General features: G+C 41.3%; 1 protein-coding gene across 1 annotated transcript in view; it reads right to left on the bottom strand.

Annotated features, from left to right (window-relative positions):
• LOC120743726 (low-density lipoprotein receptor-related protein 1-like) overlaps positions 1-22103 on the bottom strand; it is a 78767-nt gene extending 56664 nt beyond the window's left edge. The window contains 2 exon segments of the mRNA XM_040047520.1: positions 11348-11494; positions 21520-22103. Of these exon segments, the coding sequence (XP_039903454.1) occupies positions 11348-11494; positions 21520-21592 (220 nt within the window). The 5' untranslated portion in view covers positions 21593-22103.
• Positions 22104-25557: the final 3454 nt, after the last annotated feature.

Here is a 25557-nt window from a genome sequence, read left to right as displayed (position 1 = left end):
ACAACCAGCAATATTTTTGCTTGTCAGGCAAATGTGTAAACCACTGCACAATAGAGCCATCATAAAACAACAACATATATTAAAACTATTCTGGGCTTTATATACTAATAATAGAGTTTTAAAATAGTATCACCAGTGTGCCAGAGAGGCAGAATTCAGAAAAGGGGTGCAGCAGTCGCTGGCTACATAGAAGGGCTAAAATTAAAGAGATAAGGCTAACATTAATAAACATTTGCAGATAAAAATGCTTTATCTTTTACTCTAAATGGCTCACATTACTTACTATGGTTGACTCTGAGTTCCAGTTGGTTTAGGTCACTTCTATTATCAGAGAACTAAACATTTAGCTTTATAAAAAGGGCCTAAAGTTAATTTGGTGCCTGTATTTACAGGCCATAATGACTTCGTTTTGCTTTTAGATTTGCTGCTGTAGGCAACAAGTTGCACGATTGGTGCACAGTGTGTGTTTTGTTTTTCTTAGGTGCAAATTTGACACTAAAGGCTTCCTGCATGTGTTACAGCACAAGTGATACACAGCACATGCAAACATGCGGTTACCTTTAATGCGCCCACATATTAAAAGAGAGTTTGCAGCATAAGATCACTTGGCAGACACTGAAGGAAATTTTTAAAAGAAAACACTGATAAATACTGAATCTTAAGGAGTGCAGAGGACAGGGGCCATAATGTCCTCTGGCCTAGAAAATGCTGAGTTAAAAAAAAAAGACCAAAACATACAGTAGAGGCAGCGTCTCTTCCCTCGATCTCTCCCACTCTTCTTCTCTCTCTAGCTTTCCTCTCGGCCCACACTGCAGAGTAAACAGTTTGCCTTGGCTGTTTTTCTTCTTCTTCTTCCTCCTCCTCCACCTCTCCCTCTTTCTTTCTTTCTAACATCTGCTGACCCATTTTAGAAAAACACTTGAAGCAGAACAAATAAAGTTCACCTCCTTCACAGGAAACGATCTGCAGAGTTCTGCAGAATACATGTTGTGCTGGGATACGTTTTCAGAGGACGCTATCTGAATATGCACATAGCCCGAGCAGCAAACCTGCTTCAGATGTTCGCATACACAAATTCTCAGTTTTCTGAATATTAACCAGCTGATGCAGCCAAACTGCAGTTTATCTGACACTAGTTGCAGCTTTCCTGATTGTAAACCCAGCAAAGCAAATGCAGGGGAATGAAAACATAGTTTTTAAAAACTTGCTGTGTTATATCTTTGTATAATGCATATCGTTTGAGTCTTAAAAGAATGTTACACGTCTCTTAATGCCCAAGACAAGCCATAACATACATGTGGGAGAAAGAATATTTGCCTGCATGTCGGCATTCCCTGATGAAAACCACTAGCATTCCTTCTGAGGCTCCCTGATCCATCCAAGAGAGATTAGTAACCACACACTGCACATCACATTTAACTCTGTTAAAACAAGTGCCTTAAAGTGACACGAGCTTCCATAACGATCCCACATCAGCAGCCTGCGTGGAAAATGTGCCACATTCAAACTTAGAATTAGCTTCTCATACATCTGGCTTAGGGAGGAGAGTAGCTCTCCCGTATGGGGGATGCTAGCATATTAGCAGCCCTCCTACAGCCTTGGCCTCTAAGCCAGCCTGATTTACATGCAACACACTGCCAATGTGGGGATTTTTACATAAACGACAGTACCAGGAATAATCTGCCATGTACACTGGAAAAGAAACCCTGCCAAGAATTTAGCATTTGTCGTCAGTTCTTGGGGGAGTATAAAAGACGAGTCGGAGTGCAAGACATCTGAATTATACCAACAGCAGAAACATGCATCTTTGCAACTGTGTGTCGAGGGAGCTTTTTTCTTGAAATGTGATCTGCTGACGACTGAGCAGACAGGTAAACTCACACACTCGCTAATCAAAGTAAACCAGGAATCGGATTTCTGTGCTCTACGGCCACCGAGAGACTAAAAAGATTGATCTCTGCTTTCCATCACACCCACAACAGGCTCTTCTTCTACACACATCTCTACTTCTGCTGACAGGGCAGCAAGCAGCAGAACTTTTTGGAAAACACACTAAGAACTGCCAACAATCAAAAAGACTGAATTGTTTGTGTTTCACAACACAGTAATACATTGGCAGGAGCTGAATAACGACCAGCAGCAGAAAGCTAAATAGAAAAGACAATATGGAGGATTAAATAACTTGTGGGGGACAATAGACATGAACCCTGTACCGGCTGCTCCAGTTTGGGAAATTGTTGGCAGTGTATTTTACTGGAAGCAGCCTTTTTCTATTACTTTGCAAAGCTGAAGGGGAAATAAGACGTTTTAATACAGCTCTGCAGCTTTTGGTGAGCATTTTTTGCTTAGACCAGGTAAACCAGGTAAAACATCTCATCAGTGGGCTGCTTTAACATTATCTGGATAGGTTTTCTGCAGCTGCTGAATCCTTGAAGTAAGACAACAGCAGGTGGCGTTTCTTAGCTGTTTGCTTTTGCCAGTTTGTAACAGCTGAACTTCTTTTTCTTGTATCAAATAATCTATTGTACTTAAACTGTACAATGACAAAATATAAATTATATGAACAAAAGGGGTATTTGGATCGATCCCATTCCGGTTTGAAGTACTTCAAAGTATTACACGGCCTACACGGTGCTTTCAGTGACTAATTCTATCTACTGTTCAGTTTGAATGGTTTCTAATCTCAAATCTGGTTTCCCAGGCATGACTAATTGTTAGTGACCTTTCGAAGCCGATTACGCCGACTGGTTCTCACAGATGGTTTTGCCTCTGCATTGTCTTTAAAAATAATACAATTTTCAAACAAATCCTATGACAATAATAACGATGAGAATGAAATGCAATTTGTAACAGTTTAAAAATAAGTGCTCCATGACAGGAGAAAACCAAACACAGGAGACGTCTTCACTGCTCGAGCCCAGAACTGAAATGATGTCAAACAAGATGAACTTTCATTTGCACCCAGCTTTTACAGACTTATGTGGTGTCACTGATGCAAAGGTGTAAACAAGTCAGAAGTGCCGTTTCTGTGTTATAAGATCACTAAATCCATGTTGTTAGTATGTAAAAAGTTGGGCTCATTTCTTCTTTATGGTTTATTACTCTTACAATAACCAGTGTTAAAGTCTGTAGTGGTTGGGTATTTCCTTTGCCCGTGCTCAATTTTCACACATGCAATACGTCTCTGAAGTGTTTCCAGCAGCGAGAATGCCGCTGACGCGCTGAGTCGGAGTAACGTAACTTGTCGTAACAATGTCCTCACCTGATTCATCATTTCAAGCGTTCACATATAAGAAGGCGAGGAGTTTCATGAAAAGCTTCCCGGCAGCGATTGTGAAAAAAAAACAGGAACACAGAGAAACTTCTACGTTGAGCCCCAGGTCTTAGTTAATTTATTCATTGACTGCCAGGAGGTTCGCACATAACAAAACAACTTTACCGTATCTCCGGCCTTACCTTGCATTTCATCCTGCAGTTTATATTCCACTTTATTCACATTCTCACAGCATCATTTATTTACTGCTCTCCACAGCAGCTATTTTCACGGTTATGCACATCACTGTGTCTTATGGTTGCCAACTTTCCATCAGTTTCAATCACAACACAGCTCAGAGCAAGGGACTGTTGATTGTTCTGTTTGCTTGTTGTTGAGGTCAAGCCCGACTTTTTTCTTTTAAAAAAAAAAAAAAAAGAATATTAACCGACAATTTATTTGTCTGGATTAAGTCCCTCATGCTTTTGTTATCCCACATAACCAACCCCCGCCAAAAAAACCCATCTTTGCTGTCAACGTACAGAAAGAAATACCTCACTTAATTCTATGAGACCAGTTCTGCAGCTGTCATTTACATTTTATTAATTTTACTGACATTTTTACTCTTTAGCATTATTAAGCCACCTCACTCTGAGATTGCAGAGACTCTTTACTGAGACAGAAAAAGAAGGGAAAATTACAACTCCCACACCTATTAGCGAGCAGAATGAGGATCATTACATCGCTGCACTAAACATCAGGATCATTTAACAGTGATATAAGCATAACCTCACAGCGGCCTCCGGGATCTTTATTGTTAACTGTTCTCCGTGACTTACTTCATTCTCGACGTATCACATGTGAAAAAAATTATCTGAGATCCATCGTAAAACAAACTGAGTTGCAATGCCAAACTCGTTTAACTGTCACGGCATTTCTATTGCAGTGTGCAGTCTTTGCCAAGAGCACAGTGCACACTTTAGATAATGCATCACCTTCAAAAATAAGCACAGCTATCCCTTGTATGTCGTGGGTTCCACTAAGGTTTTACTGATGGACACCAGTGAATGACGGTCTTTCCTAATGTGCGCTTCCCTCCTACACCTCAGGCTTCAGATCCAACCATCCCCCATCCAGTAGTTATGCAATTACCTTAAATTTAGATCCCCTGTCGATCTTTTGTTCTGCTCATAAAAGCCCGCGTTTCTTCCTGCTCTCTGGGTTCCATAGCAGCCCCTGACTGACTCCCATACAGTCTGCTGTCAGCTCGAATTAATATGTCACGCAGGGTGACAGGCAGGCCTGCCCACTGATGGACTCTCCCCACTCTGGAGTCACACACTTTGCAGCGGCATACAAAATGAGCACATGACTATGGCAAACCCTACTGAGGAGAAATCCACTGGGAGCAGACGTGTGTGCTAGTTTTTACCCAATTGTAATGAAACAGTACAACAAATACAATGCCACAACTGAACTGTATTGTAGGTTTTGTGTATCTAATACCTCTGTCTTTCTCTGCATGGTACAATCAAGATACTGACAAGGATCGTGTGCAAATGACCCAAAATTCATGTTTGAGTATCAAGCACACAGACATGACTACAAAAGGGTTCAGCAACGGTAAACTCATTAAATAGCAAAACATATTTGGAAAAAAACAGCACTTCTCTTCCAAAAGTTCCAATGAGCGTTAAAATGAATACACACTTTGCTTCAGTTTCACTAATTTGTTGGGAAAAGTACATTTATCCATTTCAAGCTAAACACAGACCAAGCACAGGATTTGCCTGCAGACAGAAGAAAATCATGGTCAAACTAGTAGTTTGGAAAATGGTTGAAGTTTAGATTTTGTTATTCCTGCTATGGACACTTTAGCCCTATGAATATCCTAAATAAAATAATAATAATCAAACAACTAATCCACAGATTTAAAAACTATTTTAGCAGCCCTCCAAGCTTGTGTGGATTATTTCTGCAGGCTGAATTCTTCGAGTGAAGCAGCACATCGCATCTATTCACCTCCTTGTTTACCCAAATGTGCTGGCATAACTGACAGGTTATTTCACTCAAACCATTACTGTATAAAAGCTGTTGCAAAAAAATATTTACAAAAAAGTCATCTCCGCAAGCAAAAGAGACTGCATAGGAACCATAACGAGTAGGGAACAGAGATGAATCTACTTAAGCCACCGGACAGGGAGGAAGACGGACAGACACGGGACAAAGAGAAAGATGTTGGGAAGGAGACAGGGTGTGTCGGAGACAGCAGAGAAAGGGAAGTGGTGTCTGCGTGGTGTGTGAAAGCCCTGCGATCGTGGTCTTTTGATAGGCTGGTGAAGCTGAGGAGGGCTCAGGGCTATAGACCAGAGGGATTTACAGGGCTTTTCTCCTTCCTCTGTGGAAGCAGTGTGTCAGCCACTGCCACTACAGACCCTCTTGCCCCTGCCTAGTGCCCCCTGTGACTACAGCTACATGACTGATTATAGGCCATGAAAGGATCCCCCCCAACCCCCCAAACGTTACTGTAAAAGGCTGTTTCAACAGAAAGAGGATCAGAGCCTTAAAAAGACATTTCCATTTTCCTCCTCAGCCTAAACGCTAATCTGCTCATTTTCTCCTATACAAAGGCTTTTTCTGTAGGAATAGCTCCTTCTTCCCATGACTCCATGCCTGCATCCCATCCCACCATGACAGCGGCCGCCAAGACATGGTTGTCCTGGAGAGGCTGCTGATGCATGACAGGCAAGGGACCATGCTGGCCAGTGTCCAGAGGGGGCGCAAGGGCAAGAGATGGACAGATAACCTTGTTGTGTGGCCTGCAGCCGCCTCAGGCAGCTGCGTGGAGATGATAGCTCAATCTCCCCATCAGACCTCCTCATTAGCTCGGCCCCAGGCCACAGCATGCACTGACATGGAGCACAGTGTTTGGGCTAGGAGGCAAGCTATATGCTGTGAGGTACTATGCGCTGTACAGCACTGTGCCACTACACCATTGCATCAAAGTCTCTGAAGGAGTTTCCATTATGTTCATTACAGCAAACTGTAATGGTGCAAACACCCTAGATGAAATAATATAATAAGCTGAAATAAACATTTCATAGAAAGGAAATGTGTGTTTTGTGGTCCAGATTTGGTCATAGTTTCATTAAATATCTTTAGCCTCTTTGGACAAGAGCCCCTCCGTTTCATTATGAAAGTGCATTCCGATGCATATCCCCTCAAAATTACTTTCCGCCATCAACAAGGAAAACAAATCAACGTGTGTGTCTGACTGCATCTACACAACATACTCGCCACATCAATAAGCCAATGGGGACAGTTATCATGCCAAACTGATAGTGTGAGTACAGGGAGTATCTTAATATTTACAAGAGCTAACTACTTTCAATTAAAAGGTCATTTTCTCCCCCCTGAATGGGACTTGATGATACCCTATGAGGAAAGAAAAGCTGTGCATTTGCATGACTGAGATGTAATTCAACCGCCTCTTTATAGTCATCCTGTGAACATTTTCATGTTAAATCAGAAGACTTAAAAAAACCAAACTACCAAATTAGAGGCAGACAATCGCTGAATCTGATGTTAAAAGGGATTCCTGCATGGAAAGTGCTTCTCGTGATTGAGAAAGTGCTCACATGCTAGACTTCTTTAAACATCTGTTCCCACTCTCTGGCTCAACCACACTGAATGTGGGTCATGCAAGAATCATAATTGCATACAGACTTGACATACAGAGAGGAGGAGTCTTTTTTCCCTTCTTTTTAGAGCAAGTGCTTGTGACAAGGAAGCAAAGTAACTACACAGCACTTTTGATTTTACCAGCAGCATCCTCTATAAGCCCTAACCAGGACTGCTTGAAATGAAAGCTATAATTGTCATGTATAAAAAAAGATTAGTCAGTCAGTTATTGCTGTAAAATCTCAAGACCTCTGTGAAATGCTTTCCCCATCCCTCTAAAACTAAAAAAGAAAAGTGCCAAAAAAAGCTGCTGTTGCTGTTGAACGGAACCAGCAGGAATACTAATGAATGTCAGTGACAGTGCGAGTAACAATGTCTCAAAGGATTTACTTTTGTTTGTGGTACTAACTAGTTATATAAACCTTTGTATTCTAAGAAATACCGCTCGTGTGGAAGTGTGTGCACAAGCATAAAGGTAAATTGGATGGTTAATAAGCACAGCGTGATAGCAAGCTTTTATCCACATCTCTTTATCCCACACTGCATCAGTTCTATGCACTTAAAGGCCTGCATTGATATAACAGCCCAAACACCCGTCCCTGACCACTTTATATCTGCCAGATAGGGCCAATTCTGCAACGTACTACAACTACCTATAGTAACATTTAAAAAGCAGCAGTCCTAAACAGAACACCATCACCGAGACACACAGAGTACAAACTCCTGCCCCGAGGCCACATGTCAGGGACTTCCTGAGACCTAAGCCTGTATGTAATTGAGGTGAAATGGCCTGTCTGGACTGAACTGAAGCCACGCAGTGAGGGGGAACCAGTGCAGTCCTTGGGAGTGGCTAACAGGGTCACACTGACAGCCAGGAGTCTGTACAGGCAACCTCATGATGGATGTTTGAGAGGGAGGTGTACACTGGCCCATACACCGAAAGCCTGCGTAATTCCATGTGCAACCCCCTCCCACCCCGCCTCCAAAAACCACATGTTCATACATGGACCGCCTCACCACTCAGCTTCAATGCCCCTGCGATAAATAAGCCTTCAGACTAATAACGCTAACGCGCAATACTGACACCCCCACCTGGATCAAGCTAGCACCCCAGTCACAGCTAGCGCCTCATGCAGTGTTACTACCCTGCTACTGTGGGTGAAGCTCGTCTTTAGCTTCTCAACATAATTACAGCCTGGATGAGTGGCTTGGAAATGACAGGCAATTAGGCCTCCAGACAGTATGATACTGAGGAGCACCCTTACTTCCAGAAAGGATACTTGAGGTGTAGATGAAAGATCCAGACAAATACACACATTTACGACTTCCCCTCTCACACACTCTGATAGCAAGTGAATTCATGATCACTGTAAGCAAAGCAGGTGTAATTTTCAGCAGAAACGACACATGCATCAGTCCAATTAGCTGGACCGGTGTCAAGAAACAAGCAAAAGGATGAGTAGAATAAGCCAAGCAGATTCTTACTTGAACTTTTGAAAAGCTTCATATGTGGCTGCGCGCACTGCCTGCAGTGTCACTGTTTGATTTACAGGATGGACAGACTGTGGGGCAATCCCTTAGCGGGATAGAAGCACAGCCAAGGAGCAGATGATTAGAAAGCAAAGAAAAAGGGGAAGATTGGGAGGAAATGATTTTTTTTCTAAGCCGATATCCCTGTAAGTGTTCTCTGTAGACCAAGTGTGCAGATGGTAATTAACTTAAACGGTAGATAATGTCGTAATTATAGTAGCGTGCACCACTCTATTTCGCGTCAACATTAACACACAAAATTAGACTGTGGTTTGGAGGCATGTCGAAACGCAAGTCTAGAGCGAGGGGAACTTCTCGTAATTCTCTGCCATCAACATAAGTTTGAAAGTAAAAGTTAGACTGCTTTTGTAAACGTTGAAGCTGATAAAAATAAAGCAGTGGATAAACACAGGATACAGTGAACTTTTCGACATAAAAACAGTGCACCTAAACAAAGCCTCTGCACTTAATCCAGATTTCAGCCCTTTCACATGGATCATTGCCTTCCTTTTTATCTACCATTTCCATAACAGCTCAGTTGTGAGCAGCCTTGTTTACAGCCAGCTGCACAGATCATCCTATGATGCTTTCCAGTAGGGGAGTAACCAGACCGATGACCTGCAAACTGTTTCGCCCTGTGAATGGAAAAGCCAGGATAAAGGGAAAAAGACTTTTCCATTCCTCTGAGTCAGAGGAGGATTTTAAATAACCTTTAGAGCCATACTCTTTCAGAGTCTCTGACTCCATCTCTGCTGGCTCAGGCCCATTCGCTCTGTAGCTTTATCTGCAGCCCTCCATTCTAAACACTACTCAAATTTAATGGATGGCTCAACTAAAAGACTTTGGATAAAATCACAGTCTGGCCGCCTTTCTTTGTGATACTTAAAAGGCGCCCGGCCTTTAATTTACTTATTAGACTGCAAACACAGAGCGGCACAGCGAGAACGTGCATTTACTGCAGTAACATGTTTATTAAGGATGCTTTAAAAAAAACAACAAATGCGAGTAAAGAAGCGCCTTAACTAAAAGATAAAACGAGAGGCAGCGTAGAGCCCATGGGAAGCGGGTAATTGAGCAGAACATATCTTGATGTTCTGGTGAAACCCTGCTCTCCATCTCTCCCTGCAGAAGATGAATCACACCATTGTTTGTGTCACCAAAATTACATAAGAGCTTTGCAGACCTCACTCAGTTCAATTGCATGGTAGAAAAGGGCAGAAATTGAATAACTGCATCTTGCTAGAATGAATTAGGTGGACCACACAAGTTTTGTTTTTCCAAAACGCCTTTAAAAAGAAAAAAGTAAAGTCCTTAGCTAAACTAATAATGACAGAGTTTGGCTGTTAGCAGTAAATTATCACGGTAAAATGTGCATGACTCTTTAAATATGGGGTCGTGACAGATGAAGTAGATGAGAGAATCCTTTCTTTTTAGTTTGAATGAGACACAGATCATCTCTTCTTTCTTTCTACTTTATAGGAAAGGAAAATGAGACTACCAGCTAATTTTGACTTTCTCCATTTCAGCACTTTTACATATAGGAGATCACAGCATCCTGTGAGTAGCGGTGCGTTACTGCTGGGCTATATTACATCCACAGTAACTAGGACCGTTAACGCTGCGAGTCACTGCCTTGCCTTTGCATGCCAGTATATGGTGAGAATCCTATGAGAGATGTAAGGTGTGGCACAATAATATTATCATTAGCGTCTCCATATAAACAGCAGGAAGGCTTTTACCAGAGAGAGTTTATGGATGGAGAAGCTGTTAGATGTGAGTGGTTGGGACAAGAGTCTTTGGGACAGATCCCGCAAGAGTCCAGACAAGAGCAGACACATCCCTGAAGATTCAGACTAAACAAGGCCACATTAGAAGAGCCATAATTCAGCCGAGCAGCATTCTTTGCAGAAAGAGACAAACCTGCCTCCTTATTCAGTCCTAAATTAAACTGTCTGAACATTGCACTGCTGTGTCTTCAAAGCCATTTAAGGCTAGTCATTTTGATGTCTTACATCATATGCAGAAAATACACCGTGATGGCATGGGCTATAAAAAAGGTCACTTTTTTCTCCAAAAGGCTCCTCATTTTGATTACAGTGCACCGGCCAAAGCAGGAAAGTACCAGTAATATGGCTGCAGGGTAAGGTTGGGTGATACGTAAGAATTTTCCAACCAACAATCGTCAGTCCAATAAACTGATGATAGGCGATATATTTACGCACGCACAGGCTTTTTGATGGGCGTAGCAATGTAATCATGCACGGACTGATTTGCGTGCTTAGAACACAAAAGAAGTCCAAACATGGACAACCTAATTAGCTTGGTGGAAAATGCATGAAAAACGTTTCCCATTGATGTCACACATGGCACGGAAATGTTGGCTGGAAGAGACATTTTGATTTTTAACTTATTTGTTGCTTGGTTGAGTGTGTAAGACAGACAAATACTGGAACAGCCTGTAAACACGGTTATACTGGAAAAAATAAGCAAGTTTCTATTTGTTTCCTTCCCCACCGTTGTGGTTTTTTTTTTTTATTCAAATGAAATGTTTTTTTTTTTTTTCTGAAAACAGGCGACTGTCGTCCTTTCTTTCTGTTATGAGTTTGAGTGAATGAATCGCTGCTGCACTCTCAGGAGGGTGCATTTACTCGCAGCTGTGGAGAGCGCCGTTAAAACAGCGCTATTATTCATTTCTGTTGACTGCTTCTGTTAGCTTCAACCAACATTATAAGCAAACTTACTCATGGGCGAATAAATAAATCGCCCTTGTAAAAACGATCGATAGACTCAGCCCATCGTCGATAGTCAATATATTTGTCCAATCGCCCAACCTTACTGCAGGTGACACACAGGTTTTGGTAGCTGTTCATGTAGAATATTTACAGATATCTGGAGATTCATCTGAGCCATCTGGACAGTCCTTCTCCCCATCACAGCGCCAGCCTTTGGAGATACAGGTGACCTGGTCCTTACATACAAACTGTTTAGAGCTGCAAGTCTTGGGCTGCTCGTCTGCTTTGGAGCTGGGAGCTGAAAAAGAAAAGCAGGAAAGAAAGGTGATGGTCATAGAATCATAAAATTAAAAAAAAAAAAAAATCACATTAAAAATGAATGAAATTCTAATACTGGTAACCTCAGACTAACTTTATTTTTATAATGGAAGCAGAAGAAAAAAAAAAAAAAAACACTCTCCTCCATACAGACTCTAATTTCCCAATTCAAACCGCATAGATCCTAACTCAGCCGGCAAAGCAACATGAAAAAGTTACAACTGTGCTTTTTGTGTTCAAAGTTAAAAAAAAAAGAAAAGAAAAGACATTCAGAAAAAAAAGCTCCACAACCAACAGCGTTTCTGTGTTTGTTTGCCGTTTCTCCCTTTTCTTCCGCAATAGAGGAAACAGCATGCTACTATTTTTAAATTACTATTGAAGCTGTGTTTTGTTTTGTTTTAAATTCTCACTATACAGGCTCTTTCATGTGTCGTGGCTCAAGCACAACTGGACCATGACACATGGGTCCCCTGGGTCGCTGCCTGACCCATGGGAAACTGCAGAACACGGTAGTCCTGGGCAGCAAGTCAGCAGAGATTGCTGAGGCGTACCACACAGGCTAGCCACACCACAGCAATGCTCCTGACACATCAGCAGTCTGACAGTGCTGACATGTTTGAATTTACAAAAACCCATGTCAAACAGAGCTCTACCTACAGCAAGGTGCTAGAAAACATATTTTAGTGGTATCAAGCCACAGGAACAAGTTTGATATTATATTTGGTCCTCGCTCTTCCCCAACTTAAAAGAGAAAAATAATAACTTTGCTCGGAGTGCAGGAAAGGTTTTTTTTTTATTTTGTACTAAACAAAAACATTTAGGTTAAATATATCACACACTATCAGTGGGATTCTCTTCACCTGGCAGTGATATTTCCAGGATCTTTTGAACAGTACAGCATAGGTAACCTAACCAAAGGCAGACAGAAGGGGGTGGGGGCACCTAAGGCTTCCTAATTTCAGACACCCCTGCTACTAGTAACAGCACAAGTCCCCACCAGGGTTTAGTTTTTGTAATTTAGCTCATTTAAGCTTATAGTACTAAACTCAATTTTCACCATTATTCTTAAATATATTACTTAACCTTGAGAAAGCTGAAATTGTGCAAACATTTCCTCTCAGCATACAGAAGAGTGAAAATGGGCAGCTAGAAAAGCACAAAGCAATTGCTTTCTTTTATGTGAGTGGTCAAAAAAAAGAGAGAGACTACAATGGTTGTTGTTACTGTACTGTTGTGCAGCAATGCTCTGGGAAGGACAGCACCAACAGTCTCATTGTGATTCTCTGCAGCGACTGAGCCCTCGCTCACCCTGGATGACTTGCCTCCCTATGTACTTGGCAGGCAGGGAGGTGTTTGGGGTGAGTGGTGGAGGGGTGTACCGCAAGCGGGCCAGGATGTGACTGAAATCACAAGAGAGCGCGGAGCTAGTGTATCATTGCAATCACGTCTCTTTTGACTGTCAGACTAAAGGCTTTGGAACTGGACTTTTCTTTCTCTCCATCGGACAATGTATGTTTAAGTAAAGCAATAAGACTTCTGAGTGTCATGTTTTTGTGCTACAATAAGAATCTAAAGGGCTGCAGGGATCAAATTGCAGCACTCCCATTATACAGCAACACCTTGATACTCAAGGAGATAAAGAGAGAGTGCTAGATTTTAAAATGCAGAGCTACAGCCTTGAGTTTTTTTCTCTTCTCTCTTCTTAAACAAAGGCTGGAGGAAAGCTTAAAAACAGTTTCAAGTGGTGCAGAAGAAGAAGACTTAAATGTAGCTTTAAGACATCATACTCCAGAATCTATTAAATGTCACAAGGCTCCGATAGGAGGCTAAATCTGAGATAAGAGTGAGAAAGGGAAGCAGTATAAGAATGGACAGAGACCATGAGAGATGGAAGCTAGCCATGGCCTGAGGCCAGCCTGTTACTTTTGCTTTCTTTCAGCCTACTGATGCCCTGGTGCATTCTGGATGGCGAAAAACACACATTAGCCTGTGCTCATATGTCTTCATTTACTCTATCTAGAGAGCCAACACCCCAAAAATAGCGTCACTGGTTGAGCTGAGCTGAAATGAATTGAAGTATTGAAACCTCCTCTATGTTAAGGTATTACTTTAGACGCTGTGTGAAGCAGCTAAGCTGATCCAGTTATTGCCTGTGAGTTGACGTGAAACTGGAAATAAAATTCTGTGGGATCTAATTTTATCATCCCTTTACACACCAGCATGAAATGACCGCAGAGGGGAGAACCTCCGAGTCTAATTGGAGGTTGTGGCTGAGGAGGGGTTGGGGAAGGAGAGGAAGACTGGCAACCCTCCCCTTCAGCAGTGCTTTTTCAAAGCCCACTGAAATATCTCAAACAGAGATGTGAATTGTTAATTCAGGCTTCAAAGTCATTGTTTTTTTCCACAGCTAATGCCAGTTTTGGGGATGGGTGGGTAGGTGAGGGTCCAAATTAAACTGGGCTGTTAAAGTACTAGTACTCACATGAAAAAAAAGTCATGTGTACACCTTTTATTTAGGCTCCTGAATCAATGAATATACTCTACTTTCATGAGCTTGTACAAGGCTGGTGTTCAACAGAGTTCCCTCCCGATAATGCCATTCCAACGAAAGCTTTTCCTGGCAGAGCTTAACAGCAACTTCATAAAACCTCTGTGACTAAATACTAGAAAATTCAACAGCATCGAATATATTGCAACCACAAAACAAGAGGAATATCACATTTTAGAAAGAAACAACAACAACAACAACTACTCCTTCTGTTTTTCACAACTTTAAAAAAGATCAGGTATGACAACCACATCCTTCCACGCTAAAGATAATTTGAGAAAAAAAAAAACATCCTGTGGGTATCTGCTAAAGCAAAAACTCATCTAATTAGAGAGAAACATGAGAAAAATAACCTTCAGAGCCTAACGTGAAATCCTCAAGAGGTTAGAACTTCATACCATTGCTCAGTTTTTGCAACTTTGGAAACTCTACAGGAAAACAAGCTTCTGCAGACAAATTACACCGTGTGCAAAAATATTTATCGGCTGTTATTTAAAGCATTTAAAAAAAAAAGAAGAAAAAAAGCCTTCCACATAAACAGAGTCTATTATTTAATTATAGTTCAGTTCTGTTGCACTGACGATGTATTTTACTGAAGAAATCTTTGTAGAGAGAAAGATATTAAAAGCTTTCCATGTGAACGTAAGGCTAGAAGTGAAAAAAAAATCAATAATTTAAACCTCTTAGGGGGTGAAGGAGAACTGTACGGACACTAAATGAAGATCTTGGTTGAAATATTAGAAATTAGAGACCAATTCTACCTTGATATTTGTGATGTTGTGTGCTATGCAATTTTACTTACCAATAAAAAACAAACAAACAACAACATTCAAGAGTTTTCTTCTGGTTAATAGTCAATGAAAACTAACTGAGCAACTGAGCAAATACCACAAATTTCATTTTTCTTCATTGATATAATTTAACTGCACCTTCCTTCCTTGGTGCTGTGAGGAAAGACCAAAGGACTAAGCATGACTGTCTGACACGAAATCCTCCACACTGTTGTCACTAAAGGTTTTTGAACAAATGCTGTGTTGACACCCACAAAATGCTCTAAATCACTGAGCTACTTCCTCCCATGTGGATGCTCAGGCTCCATTTGGCTGACTGGGTTTGACTTCTAGCATACCATCACTTGTATGAGGCCACACTGTACTTCCTTATGCTGAGCAGCTAAAGCTCTGCACTGTCTAAACAGGACACACTGACTTGCCCCCAAGCACAGTACATAGGAAAAAGCATTAAATACGAGCGAATGAGCAAATACCTGAATGTATACAGAGCCTGGCTCTTCTAGAAGCATCCCTCCCGAGTGCCTTACAAGAATACAGTATTTTCACTCCTTTTTTGTTTTGCTTTTTATAAAGATGAAATATACGTGTTGCTTTGTTTTTATCCAATCCAAAAACTTTAAGGTTGAGAGAAAGTTCGCTGGGTGGAACAGGATGTGGTGGTGAGTAAATGGTGCTGTGGCACCAATTCAGCTGCCAAGTGATGGAGGCCTCCAGACACTATCACCAGCTGGGGCACCACACTGACCCAATTTCGTCCCTCCCAATCTGTCTGACTCAATATGGCCATCCGTGCTGTACAGATCAACTCCAGATCCATGTAGCACATTCCAGCACCTTCTAATTGGTTTCATATGCATAGCTTTGCCTCAAAAAGACAATCAGTTACAGATGAACAGCTAGACTTTAAAGGAGCCTTACAGTTTTCATTTTGAATTCCAGAGAAAAACTGGTTGTTTCTCTTTGCTAGCCTGTTAGCAAAGGGTTAAAAAAGTTCAGTTTGACTGCTGTGTACCAGAAGCTCGGGCATAGTTAAAACAGTATATCACCGCTATACGGACTGTCCTATATAGGCACAAAAAACAAACAGCTTGATATATTAAAAGGCACTTTTGTTTCACAAGCATGCATCTAAAACTGAGCACATCCCAGAGTTCAACCCGATCAGTGCCCTTGTGGAATATTTTGAGGCTGAGCAATAGAGCATGGATTGTATTGTGAAAAAATAAATGGGCCTCTGGGTCTCAGTTGGGCTACTAGGTGTGATGACAGTGACATGAGAAAGTGGGAATGAAACCAGGGCTGTTCCTCGTCACCCATCACTTCGGCCCTTCCCGCTCCTTCTATGTGGCGCACAAACCTTTCAGAGCAGCTTAGAGAGAAAAAACACACAACAACAAAAACCTCCAAAACACACACAACCCAACTACAGGCTGTAATTAGAGCCTTGAGGTCACATTTAAAGCGAGTTTTCTGTGCTTCGTTTAGCAGAAAGTCAAAGCAAGAATCCCTGCATTATGTGTAAAAATGAAAATCAAGTAGCCAATGTTTTTTGTATTTCATTAATTATTCAGATGGAAGAGAGCATTTTCTTCTAACCAAAATCAGTGCACTTTCAGTGAGAAGAGGGTGGAAAATAAAGTACAGCCTCATATGTACAGAACAGAACAATACAATGGTGATAAACACAATCTAACCTAAGGCCCTTCACAGGCCACTGAAGCAGCAACAACTTGGCTTTGTGCTGAAGCACTTAAACTAGCTCACAGTGAATTTGTATCCACTGGCTATTCAAAATCTAAACCACACCAGGCATTTCACTGAGGCTAAACATGCACGAACAGCAGAAGCCCGAGTCAGAGTTAGCCTCTCTCTAGCGCCTAAGAGGCTTGTTGTTGTGCCACTGCACAACAAAAGTCTACAGCTTTGACCTCACATGTAACCCGATGAGGCTCTGCAGGTTTTCAAAAGCCTGCGCAGTAAAATGCAATGCAGTAGAAGACATGCACTTGACTTAATTTGATTGATGGATATAAAAGAAAATGTAAGTAGGCTCAGAGTCTGCCGAACGAAAGCTCTTCTAAACCCTGTAGTCTCTGCAGAACACGGCTCCGTGAAGCCACAGAGGAAAAGTCAACCCAGATTTCAGCAGTTATGAAAACAGAATCTGCGAGCTAGAAATTAATGCTGGACCACATAAATCGAGGCATTCGCTGCAAGTCAGATGCTTGCAAACCCTGAAAGGTAGGAATAAGGAACCAATTCACTATGGCCACAAACAAGAGGGCTGACATGAGTTGGAAGATGATTGTTTCTTTGATTTAATGTGACTGGATTGCTATGAATCCCTCATTAGACTAAAGGAGGCAGGAGGGGGGATGTTACTGGCTCAATAAATGCCTGGAATGAGTCACAAACAATACACAAATGAGTTGTCATCCACTTCACATCTCAACAGATGACCTCTTTGTTAGTGGTGAAAACATCAATCCAGGCTGTGAAATCCCAACTTTTTTTGTGTGTTTTCACAAAATGTTCTCAAGATGTTAAAACACAGCTGGTACCTCAGCACCAGCATCGATTAGTTAAAGCTAATGAACAGTTGTCTCTTGTAAATAAAAGTTTCAATTATAAATTTCCTTCAGAATAACAGGAGGACACAGCTTTTTAATTTTTTTAACTTGTCATAAAAAGCTATGGATCGCTGCAAAAACAGTTAAAGTCAAATACTACACTTAGCGTTCAGTCGTCGAAGTATTCTCTGAATAAACTGCAACAGGTTAAAAGAGTTACACAAGAGTTCAGCAAGACCACCGCTAATTATTTTTTCCTACAACATCATGAGAAGTGCTTGTACTTTTGCCCTTCCTGATGCAATCCTAAAGGGATTTGTGACTCTTTTTGGCATTGAACCGGGAACTCTTGTAAGATCAATGTGTAAAACACCATACTATGGAACTATAGATGTGCCTTTGCCATCTCAACACATGAATGCCATGAAAGTTTTCTGCATGTACTGTCACCGTCCAGTGGAAAAAACCACTGAGACTAAAGTAAACAAGTTTAATAAATTGCAGCACGCCATGAAATTGGGACGCTATCTTCATGTATAAAGATCCGCTCCTCTTCCCAGGTGTGAAAGCAGCCGAGTGTCTCTGCGATCGATCGGATCTCTAGTCAAGCGCAAAGACAGCAACGCTGCCAACGTCTTAGCGTGCATGCCAACAATACTGACACACAAATCGGAAGTCTCTAAAAAAAACAAAACAAAAGCTGACAAGCTTGGTGTTCAGCTTGTAGGATCAGTAGTCTCACAGCTGTGCCAGATGTAAAACAAAAGTTTTAATCTTTTGCAGTTTTGTTCATGTTCTGCAGCTTTAAAAAATATGACATTTCTAAGAGTTATCATAGTAACACTGGACGGGAACCGAAAGCAAATTAAAACACGTTGCCTGAGTCAATTGTCGCAAAAAAACCAAAACAAAACAAAGCAAAAAAAACAGTATATCTTACAGATCTTAATTACCACAAACCCACACTTCCTATTTGGCTAAAAAAGCCAATCCGGTTCTTTTTGTGGTTTTAGAAGCCGAACAGAATAAACAGTGATGTAACTTGTAGAAAACACCAATTACAGCACATCCCTGCTATTCAAAGTCAACAAACACTGTGGTCTGACTCCTTCGATATGTGGCCAATAACAGTGAAGACAGTTGTGCTAATCTCATTTTACCTTCCAGTCACAGTTGATTGCGATGCAGCGCAGGAAGTGGGAGGATAAAAGTGGATCTTCACACCGACAACAATCAGGAACACCGCTTTCAGCTATCATCATTTCGCAAATATTTGTTGCTCAAACCAGAAGAACAAGAATGCAAAACCTCCTGCACATAAGCTTTACATTAAATTTCACATAGAAATCAAAGAATGTATACAGTCTGGACATCTGGCTTTATTTTACTCCTACTTTTTACTTTTCTTTTTTTTAATTCTCTTCGACAAGACTCTGAATGGCAGGAAATCTTTCTGAGGGATATCTACAGCAGATGGGTTTGCAGTCAACAGTCATTCTCAGGTGTACAAAGTTACAAAACCCACTCCCCAGTGACCTCCACTCAAAGGAGCTGAAGAGAGCAATCCAAGTTCTATTATCTGTTGAATTTGTACGAAGGACGCCAAATTTTTCCAGCAGATGTTTCCAGTGACAGCTCAGAGGAAAAGGTCTCGTTACGAGGGTCAGGCAAACTCACTCTAGACTCCTCAGGAATTCAACCCCTTCCGCCTCTGACCCACATTTAAACATTTCTCAATATCTTTGGCCTCACAGGAGTGTTGCTGTAAGGATACTCTATAATTGGTTCAAAATATCTAAGGTTTTATTTAACATTGTATCATTTAGCATGATGAAATCTGTTATTTTGAAACATAAAAACCCTTAAAAAAAGGAATCAGATAATGAAGTAATATCCTGTTTAATTCTAAACTACATTTACTGTAATGTCAATTACAGCTGACATGATTAGCCAATTCTCTACCAATTAATCAGTTAGGTTTGCCACATATATTCCTGATTCATCACTTAGACTATTAAAAGGTCAGAAGATTGTTAAAAATTCTTAACACGATTTGGCAACTTTAGCTGGTTTATTTTAGATTTTTTAAAAACCACACTGATAAACAGCCCAAGAAAACCATCGATTAAAAACCTGGAGCTTCAATTTTCTTCTTCTTCTCACATCTCAACTTTCTTTTACACAAAACACAAAGCGTATGACGTTCCATCTTCTCAAATGTTAGAATTTTCTGCTTTTTTTGTTTGTTTGCTCTGACTGAAACAGCAATGGGGTTTAGGCCTGAGACATGGACTAAACAAGCCATTTGAATGAGACAGTTTGGGCTCTATAAATTGTGTAAGAGACTTCTTCTTCTTCTTTTTTTAAATGCCAGATCACTAATGAAAATATCCATTTGTTACAGCCATAGTGATCACACAGTTGGAGCACGCATCAATTCAAATTCTGCCTGTATCTCCTCACACTCTCCAACAAACTCATGGATTCATTAGAAGATCAGTAACAAAGGGATCTGTCCAGATGATTAATTGTTCATTTTTCCCCACTCACTATAAGAAAAAGGATTGAAAACTTTGCCTTAGGGCTCCCCCCCTCCCCTTGGCCCAACACAGTTCCTCAGCTAAATCAACTGCTAATAATGACATAAGACACATATAGCTCCATGGTTTCCATCCCTGATTCCCTGTGATGTAACTTTTGTGCTAACTTCAGACTGTCACATTTTTCATTGTTATGTGACTCTTGGTGAAGTTTTTTCTTTTTCCTTTTTTTTTTGCTACACCCTCCCAGCTCTTCAGCAACAACACCCCTCCTCCTTCCCTCCTTTTTAGTCACATTTAAGTTGGATTAATGGTCTCCTCCCTGTGTCCAGATGTTACATAGTGATGGAGGAGGGGGAAGAGGAGCTTGCCCCCTCCTGTAACCTCAGCTATGCCTTTCCCTCTGGACAGCCTCCCTCAAAAAAATCTGATGAAACTTATATAAGAACTCCAAACAATGAGCGGACCTCTGTAGCATTAACAGATGTTAATGCCTTACTTCACTCTCGGGCACTCAAGTAAGCTTACGCTAGAGAAATAAACAGGCCAGAGGCGGATGATGGCACCACCTGTGAATGAGTTTTATATTATATGAGTGTAGTTTCAATATATAATATGAAAAGAAAGAAGATATCTGAAAATACTTAAGAAAAAAGGGAAAGCTGTCAGCTCAACAGGTCTGCAATGCATTCTCACAAGAGCATTGGCGCATTTGATAGCTCATTATTGCCATCAGGGAAAAATGTGGGGAGTAGTAGTGGAGCTGAGACTTAACAGGATAAATGCACGTTTTGTTCGTTTCACTATCACTCAGGACCTGGCTGTCACAAACACTGTGATTTCCAGGCATCTCCAAACGCTACACGTCGGGGCAAGCCGCGCCATTAAGCAAGCAGACACAACTGTTGTTTGCGTTTGTGGCAAGTACCTGAAAACAAACATGTAAACTGACCTAAACGATGCCTCCGCACAGGTTTGATACTGAAGTCGTGCTGTACCGATTTCGTGAATAGAAGAAAAAAACCCAGCCGACTTGGTTTGAATGGAAAACCGTAAGATGTAATATATATCTTTTATTTCTCTTTTTTATTAAAAGCAAGGTGGATTTGGGCATTCTGACACAGCCAGTGAGAAATCCCGTCTTCAGTGAGAAAATAGGTCGCTCGTGCCAGTGTTGTGATAGCCTTTTACCTGCTTCATATTCTAGCATGACTAACCTGACTGTCTCCTATCCTTACAGGGAGGCCCATTCTGTCTGCTCAGACAGAGGCTCTGCTTAAAAAAACGCAGCCAGATTTTAGGCCAAAAACAACCACAGCACCGCTTTATCCGTGCGCTACTTTCTCTCGTTTAAAGGCTTCCCAAAAACGATCGATTTCCTCCTCCTCCGAGGAGCCACACTGTGTTATTATCACGGCAACCTATTCATGGTGTTCGCTCCAACTCTGGTGAACGCAGGCCTGTGCGCAGATGCTTTGCAGACGGGAGGAAAAAAAGTGCTCATGCTTTTCTCGAGTATCACAATGCAAGATTAACACAACAGGCTTTCTTACCTACGGTCGCACCGTTAGGAGATGCGATCTCCAAGCAGAGTATAAATCCCAAGTAAAACAACCTCATCGCCATCTCCCGATGAACTGCCCGATGGCACTGCTGGTTAGAAAGGAATAGATGAAAAAGTTGGCCGGATTTCTAAAACCAAGCAGCCACCTCATCCGAACCCTCTCAGTGGTCCGGGTGAGATTGTCCGGCACGCTGGCCGCTTCGAGACGGGCTTCTGCAATAAAGGGAGACTTGCTACAGCCCGATGAGGCTATAGGCAATGCTGCAGCACAGTCATGTATATTTCTAATTGATTATCGGCATTCAAACATGATGCACAGTGTACCCTCTGTCTCCCTGTGCTTGCTGGGGTCTCTGTTTCACCACACCATGCCACCAGAATCGTCCGCTGGTATAGAATAAGCTCTGCAGCCGCCGACTCCGTTCAGCTCATTCCGTGCTAAACTTAAAAAAAAAGAAAAGAAAAAAAAAAAGAAAAATGAAATGGTAAAAGTCTTTTTTCCCGACTAAGCGCCAACGTCTCCCTGTGCTTGTGGCAGCATGAGTGGATGGTCAGCCTCTCAAGCCCCAGCACTGTGGATGAGTCCGTGACGTAACGACTGACTCCTCTAAAAAAAAAAAAAAAAAAAAAAAAAAGAGTCGTGTTGGGGCATGCGCAGATGGGTCGTTTCCCTCTTAGTTAAGAGGGAAACGACCCATCTGCGCATGCCCCAACACGACTCTTTTTTTTTTTTTTTTTTCCCCCTCCTGTTTCATGGGCTTTTTCATCAACCGTGGAGGTGGGATAGAGAGGTGGAGCTGCAACTGTCCCCCTGATAAAGCCATGTTGGCTCAATTTTCTTTCTCCAAAAAGTTAGAGTAACGCAGTAAGTTCTGTTTTGTTTTTTTAGAAAAACAGCAAGCTGTTTTAAAACGTGCTGAACGCAACGTCTGGGTTAAAGTATACCCCCCTCCCCAAATAACTTAAAGGTAATTAACTTTATACAGGTAGAAGAAATAATTAAGAGTGAAATAAAACCTTGCCTTTAAATGTAAACGCAGTTTTCTCGTCATTATCCCAGTATCACATTTTTATTTAGGTTACACGTCAAAGGCGTGAAGTCTGAGTGCAATAAATCGTGTAGCCTGAGGGGGTGGGGGAGACGTCAACCTCTGGTTTCGTTACTAAATCATGCCCCCTGGTGGCACGTAAAAATGACAACTCGATGCGATTGTTATGAAATAAGTGTGGGGGGGTCAGTATCTATGTGTGTATGTGATATGTTTTACCAAAGTTAACAATTAAATTACATTTAAAAACTTTATATATATATATATATATATATATATATATATATATATATATATATCACCATTTTACTCAATGAGCAATGAGACTAAACGCATTTCCAAAAACATACAGACTGTTTTTTTTTTTTGGTGATTTTGTTCTTTGGGTTGTTTGTCTGTTTTTAAACAGAGCTTTTTTTTTCTTTTTAATTATTTCAATTTGTGAAAAGACCGGATAGGTTCATTAACCATCCAAACCAACAGGGGGCACTGGAAACTTAGATTTCGAGAGAGGCATGCAGACTAACTCAGTTCACTAACAAAGCAAAATAGAGTCCAGCAGTTTATTGCAATGGTTGGTAAATTTTACATGATAGAACATCTGAGAAATGTCCGATCAACGAACCGCTTGTTTAAAAAGAGAATAAAATGCCTCTGAATGTGAAAAATGCTCATAAATGACTCTTTCTCTAAGTGTATGGTGGGTAATGCAGTGGATGTCTCCCACTCAGTCAGTCATGGGTACTAAAAACAACAGCTGTGCATTTCGCTGCCCAAACTGACGGTCATTTTGCTGCCACCAGTGTTAAGAATAGGAATTTCTTTTCAGGGGTGTTCAGCTTACAGATGTTTACCCGAAGCCCGAATCACACGACAGAATGTCAAGTATGCAGAGAATCTGTGAAAAACATGCTCGAAAATCCTGGATGTCTGTTTAAAGCAAGCATATTTAATTTCAGTTCAAGCATGAAACTTGAATATAAATACAAAGAAGGTTTGCAAGGAAATGCTGTAGTGGTAACTTAACTGTTTTGCAGCCACGCATTGCATGCATTTCAGTAATGCTCCCTTGAAGCTTTTCTGGAAAACATATTTACTGCCAGCAAATTTGTCTGCTTTTTTTTTTTTTTAAAAAACTTGCTGTACATCCTGTCTGTCAGTGCACTCAATTACCGCAAACTCTTGTGTCACCTCCACCTTTTGTGAAAGGAGGTTTGTGCATTGTCATTTAAAAAAAGACAGACGCCAGCATGTTGTGTGGGAGACAGGTTGAAAGAGTGCCAGCATAAACACTCCCAGACCACATGTTCTCCCAGGGCAGAAGGGCTGGCTTCTCTCCAGGCACATCTGCACACAATCCCTCAGCTCTCAGCGAGTGAGCCAAGGAGACAGAGCGGGGCAAAGGAGGGAAAGGAGAAGGGAGAGAGAAAAGCATTCCCAGACAGGGAGAACCTATCTGTTATGTGAAAAGTACCATGGTGTCAGTGATGAAAGTGATGACATCTGACTTAAAGAAACAAACAAAACAAAACAAAAAAGACAAAGAGAGCGAGAGAAATGATGAAATTTAAAATACAGACAGACAAAAATTTACTCAGTTTGAAAAAGAAGTCAAGTTTTGTGACTGACGACTCACCACCATCATTGCAAATCTGTACATCTGTATCACACCGTTAGTTTACATGCCAAGGTCTGCTTGGCTGCAGTCATTACTTGTATCCTTGAGAGAAGATGGATTGCTGCATAGACAAAGCTGCTGACTCTCACTTAGCCACAGTCTACGTTTTTTTAATGTATGCATGCCTTATGGCTGCAGATGCATGTGATTTTCCACACATTTTTACCCCGATGTACATATTTTTTTTAAACACACACGCATCCCACTTCCTATTAAGCTTTCCTCAAGGTTTTTCTTGTTTTCTGCCCTTTGGTTTACTGGCAGAATGTGGCGCTGTGCTTTTCTTCTTCTTCGTCTTCTTTTTTTGTTGTTGCTAAAAGGTAATTACTGAGCAAGCAATGCTGACAACACCTGAGGAATGCAAAGCATGCAGCACTGGGCTGTGTTCTTCTAACCACCCACCAACCTCTCCCCACTCACCACACCTCGCTTCTCCCCATCTGTGACCCTCCCCCATTGCAGCCAACTAGCAACTACTTTCACAGGGATCGTAGATGCAGATGTTATACGCAGCACTGACGTGATTCTACCAGGAAATATGAATCAACAATAGGTTACTGCAGATTAAACTCCTTCATTAAAAAAATCAATGAAATTATGATTTTTTTTCTCTTAGTGTGGAGGAAAATCCTATCCAAAAAACCCTCCTCTTTCCCAACAGGCCCTTTTATTCCCGTTACTGGTGAATTTGCAGTGTGTGTTGGCTAGCTCGGGCACACTGCTGACTGAGTCACTCCCCAAACTGTCCTTGAGCTCTGTGGAACTCACAGCCCATCTGGCTGAGTACTTGCACAGATACACACACATCAAAACATTGCATAGATTTAAGCAGGGGAAGTAAATGACTATGGGTGACCCAGTTGTGGTCTGAAACTGGTCCAGTCGAAAAAGAGTCAATATCTGGCTGGAGAGAATGATGCCATACATAGAATAATGTTATTTTGTCAACCAATGCATCAAGTTTTGACATTGCACGCGTGCACATACTTGGGAGACAGCGATAGAGGGTGGAGAGAGACACAGAGATTATGAATTCAGCTGAGCCTCTCCCGTCTGTCTGACTAGGCCATCATGATGAAATCTGGATGAAATCCCTTGTGCATGTAGATCAACCTAAGTTTACGGGCTCGGTCTGAATTTTACAGTCAGAGATGTAATATTCACATACGACAGTTAGGTAAGAAACAATATAGCTGATGTTGCGTATGTTTTCTGCAAACATGAGGATTAATCAGAGTACACAAGAAAAGGCTCGGGGGTAAAAAGATTTATATGGCAAGCAGCTCGTGTTAATAAAAAC

Source organism: Simochromis diagramma, unplaced genomic scaffold, assembly GCF_900408965.1.
Source record: "Simochromis diagramma unplaced genomic scaffold, fSimDia1.1 OVJJ01000387.1, whole genome shotgun sequence".
In the NCBI taxonomy this organism is placed as follows: domain Eukaryota; kingdom Metazoa; phylum Chordata; class Actinopteri; order Cichliformes; family Cichlidae; genus Simochromis; species Simochromis diagramma.
Note: the sequence above shows the minus strand (reverse complement) of the source record. Positions and strands in the feature narration are given on the sequence as shown.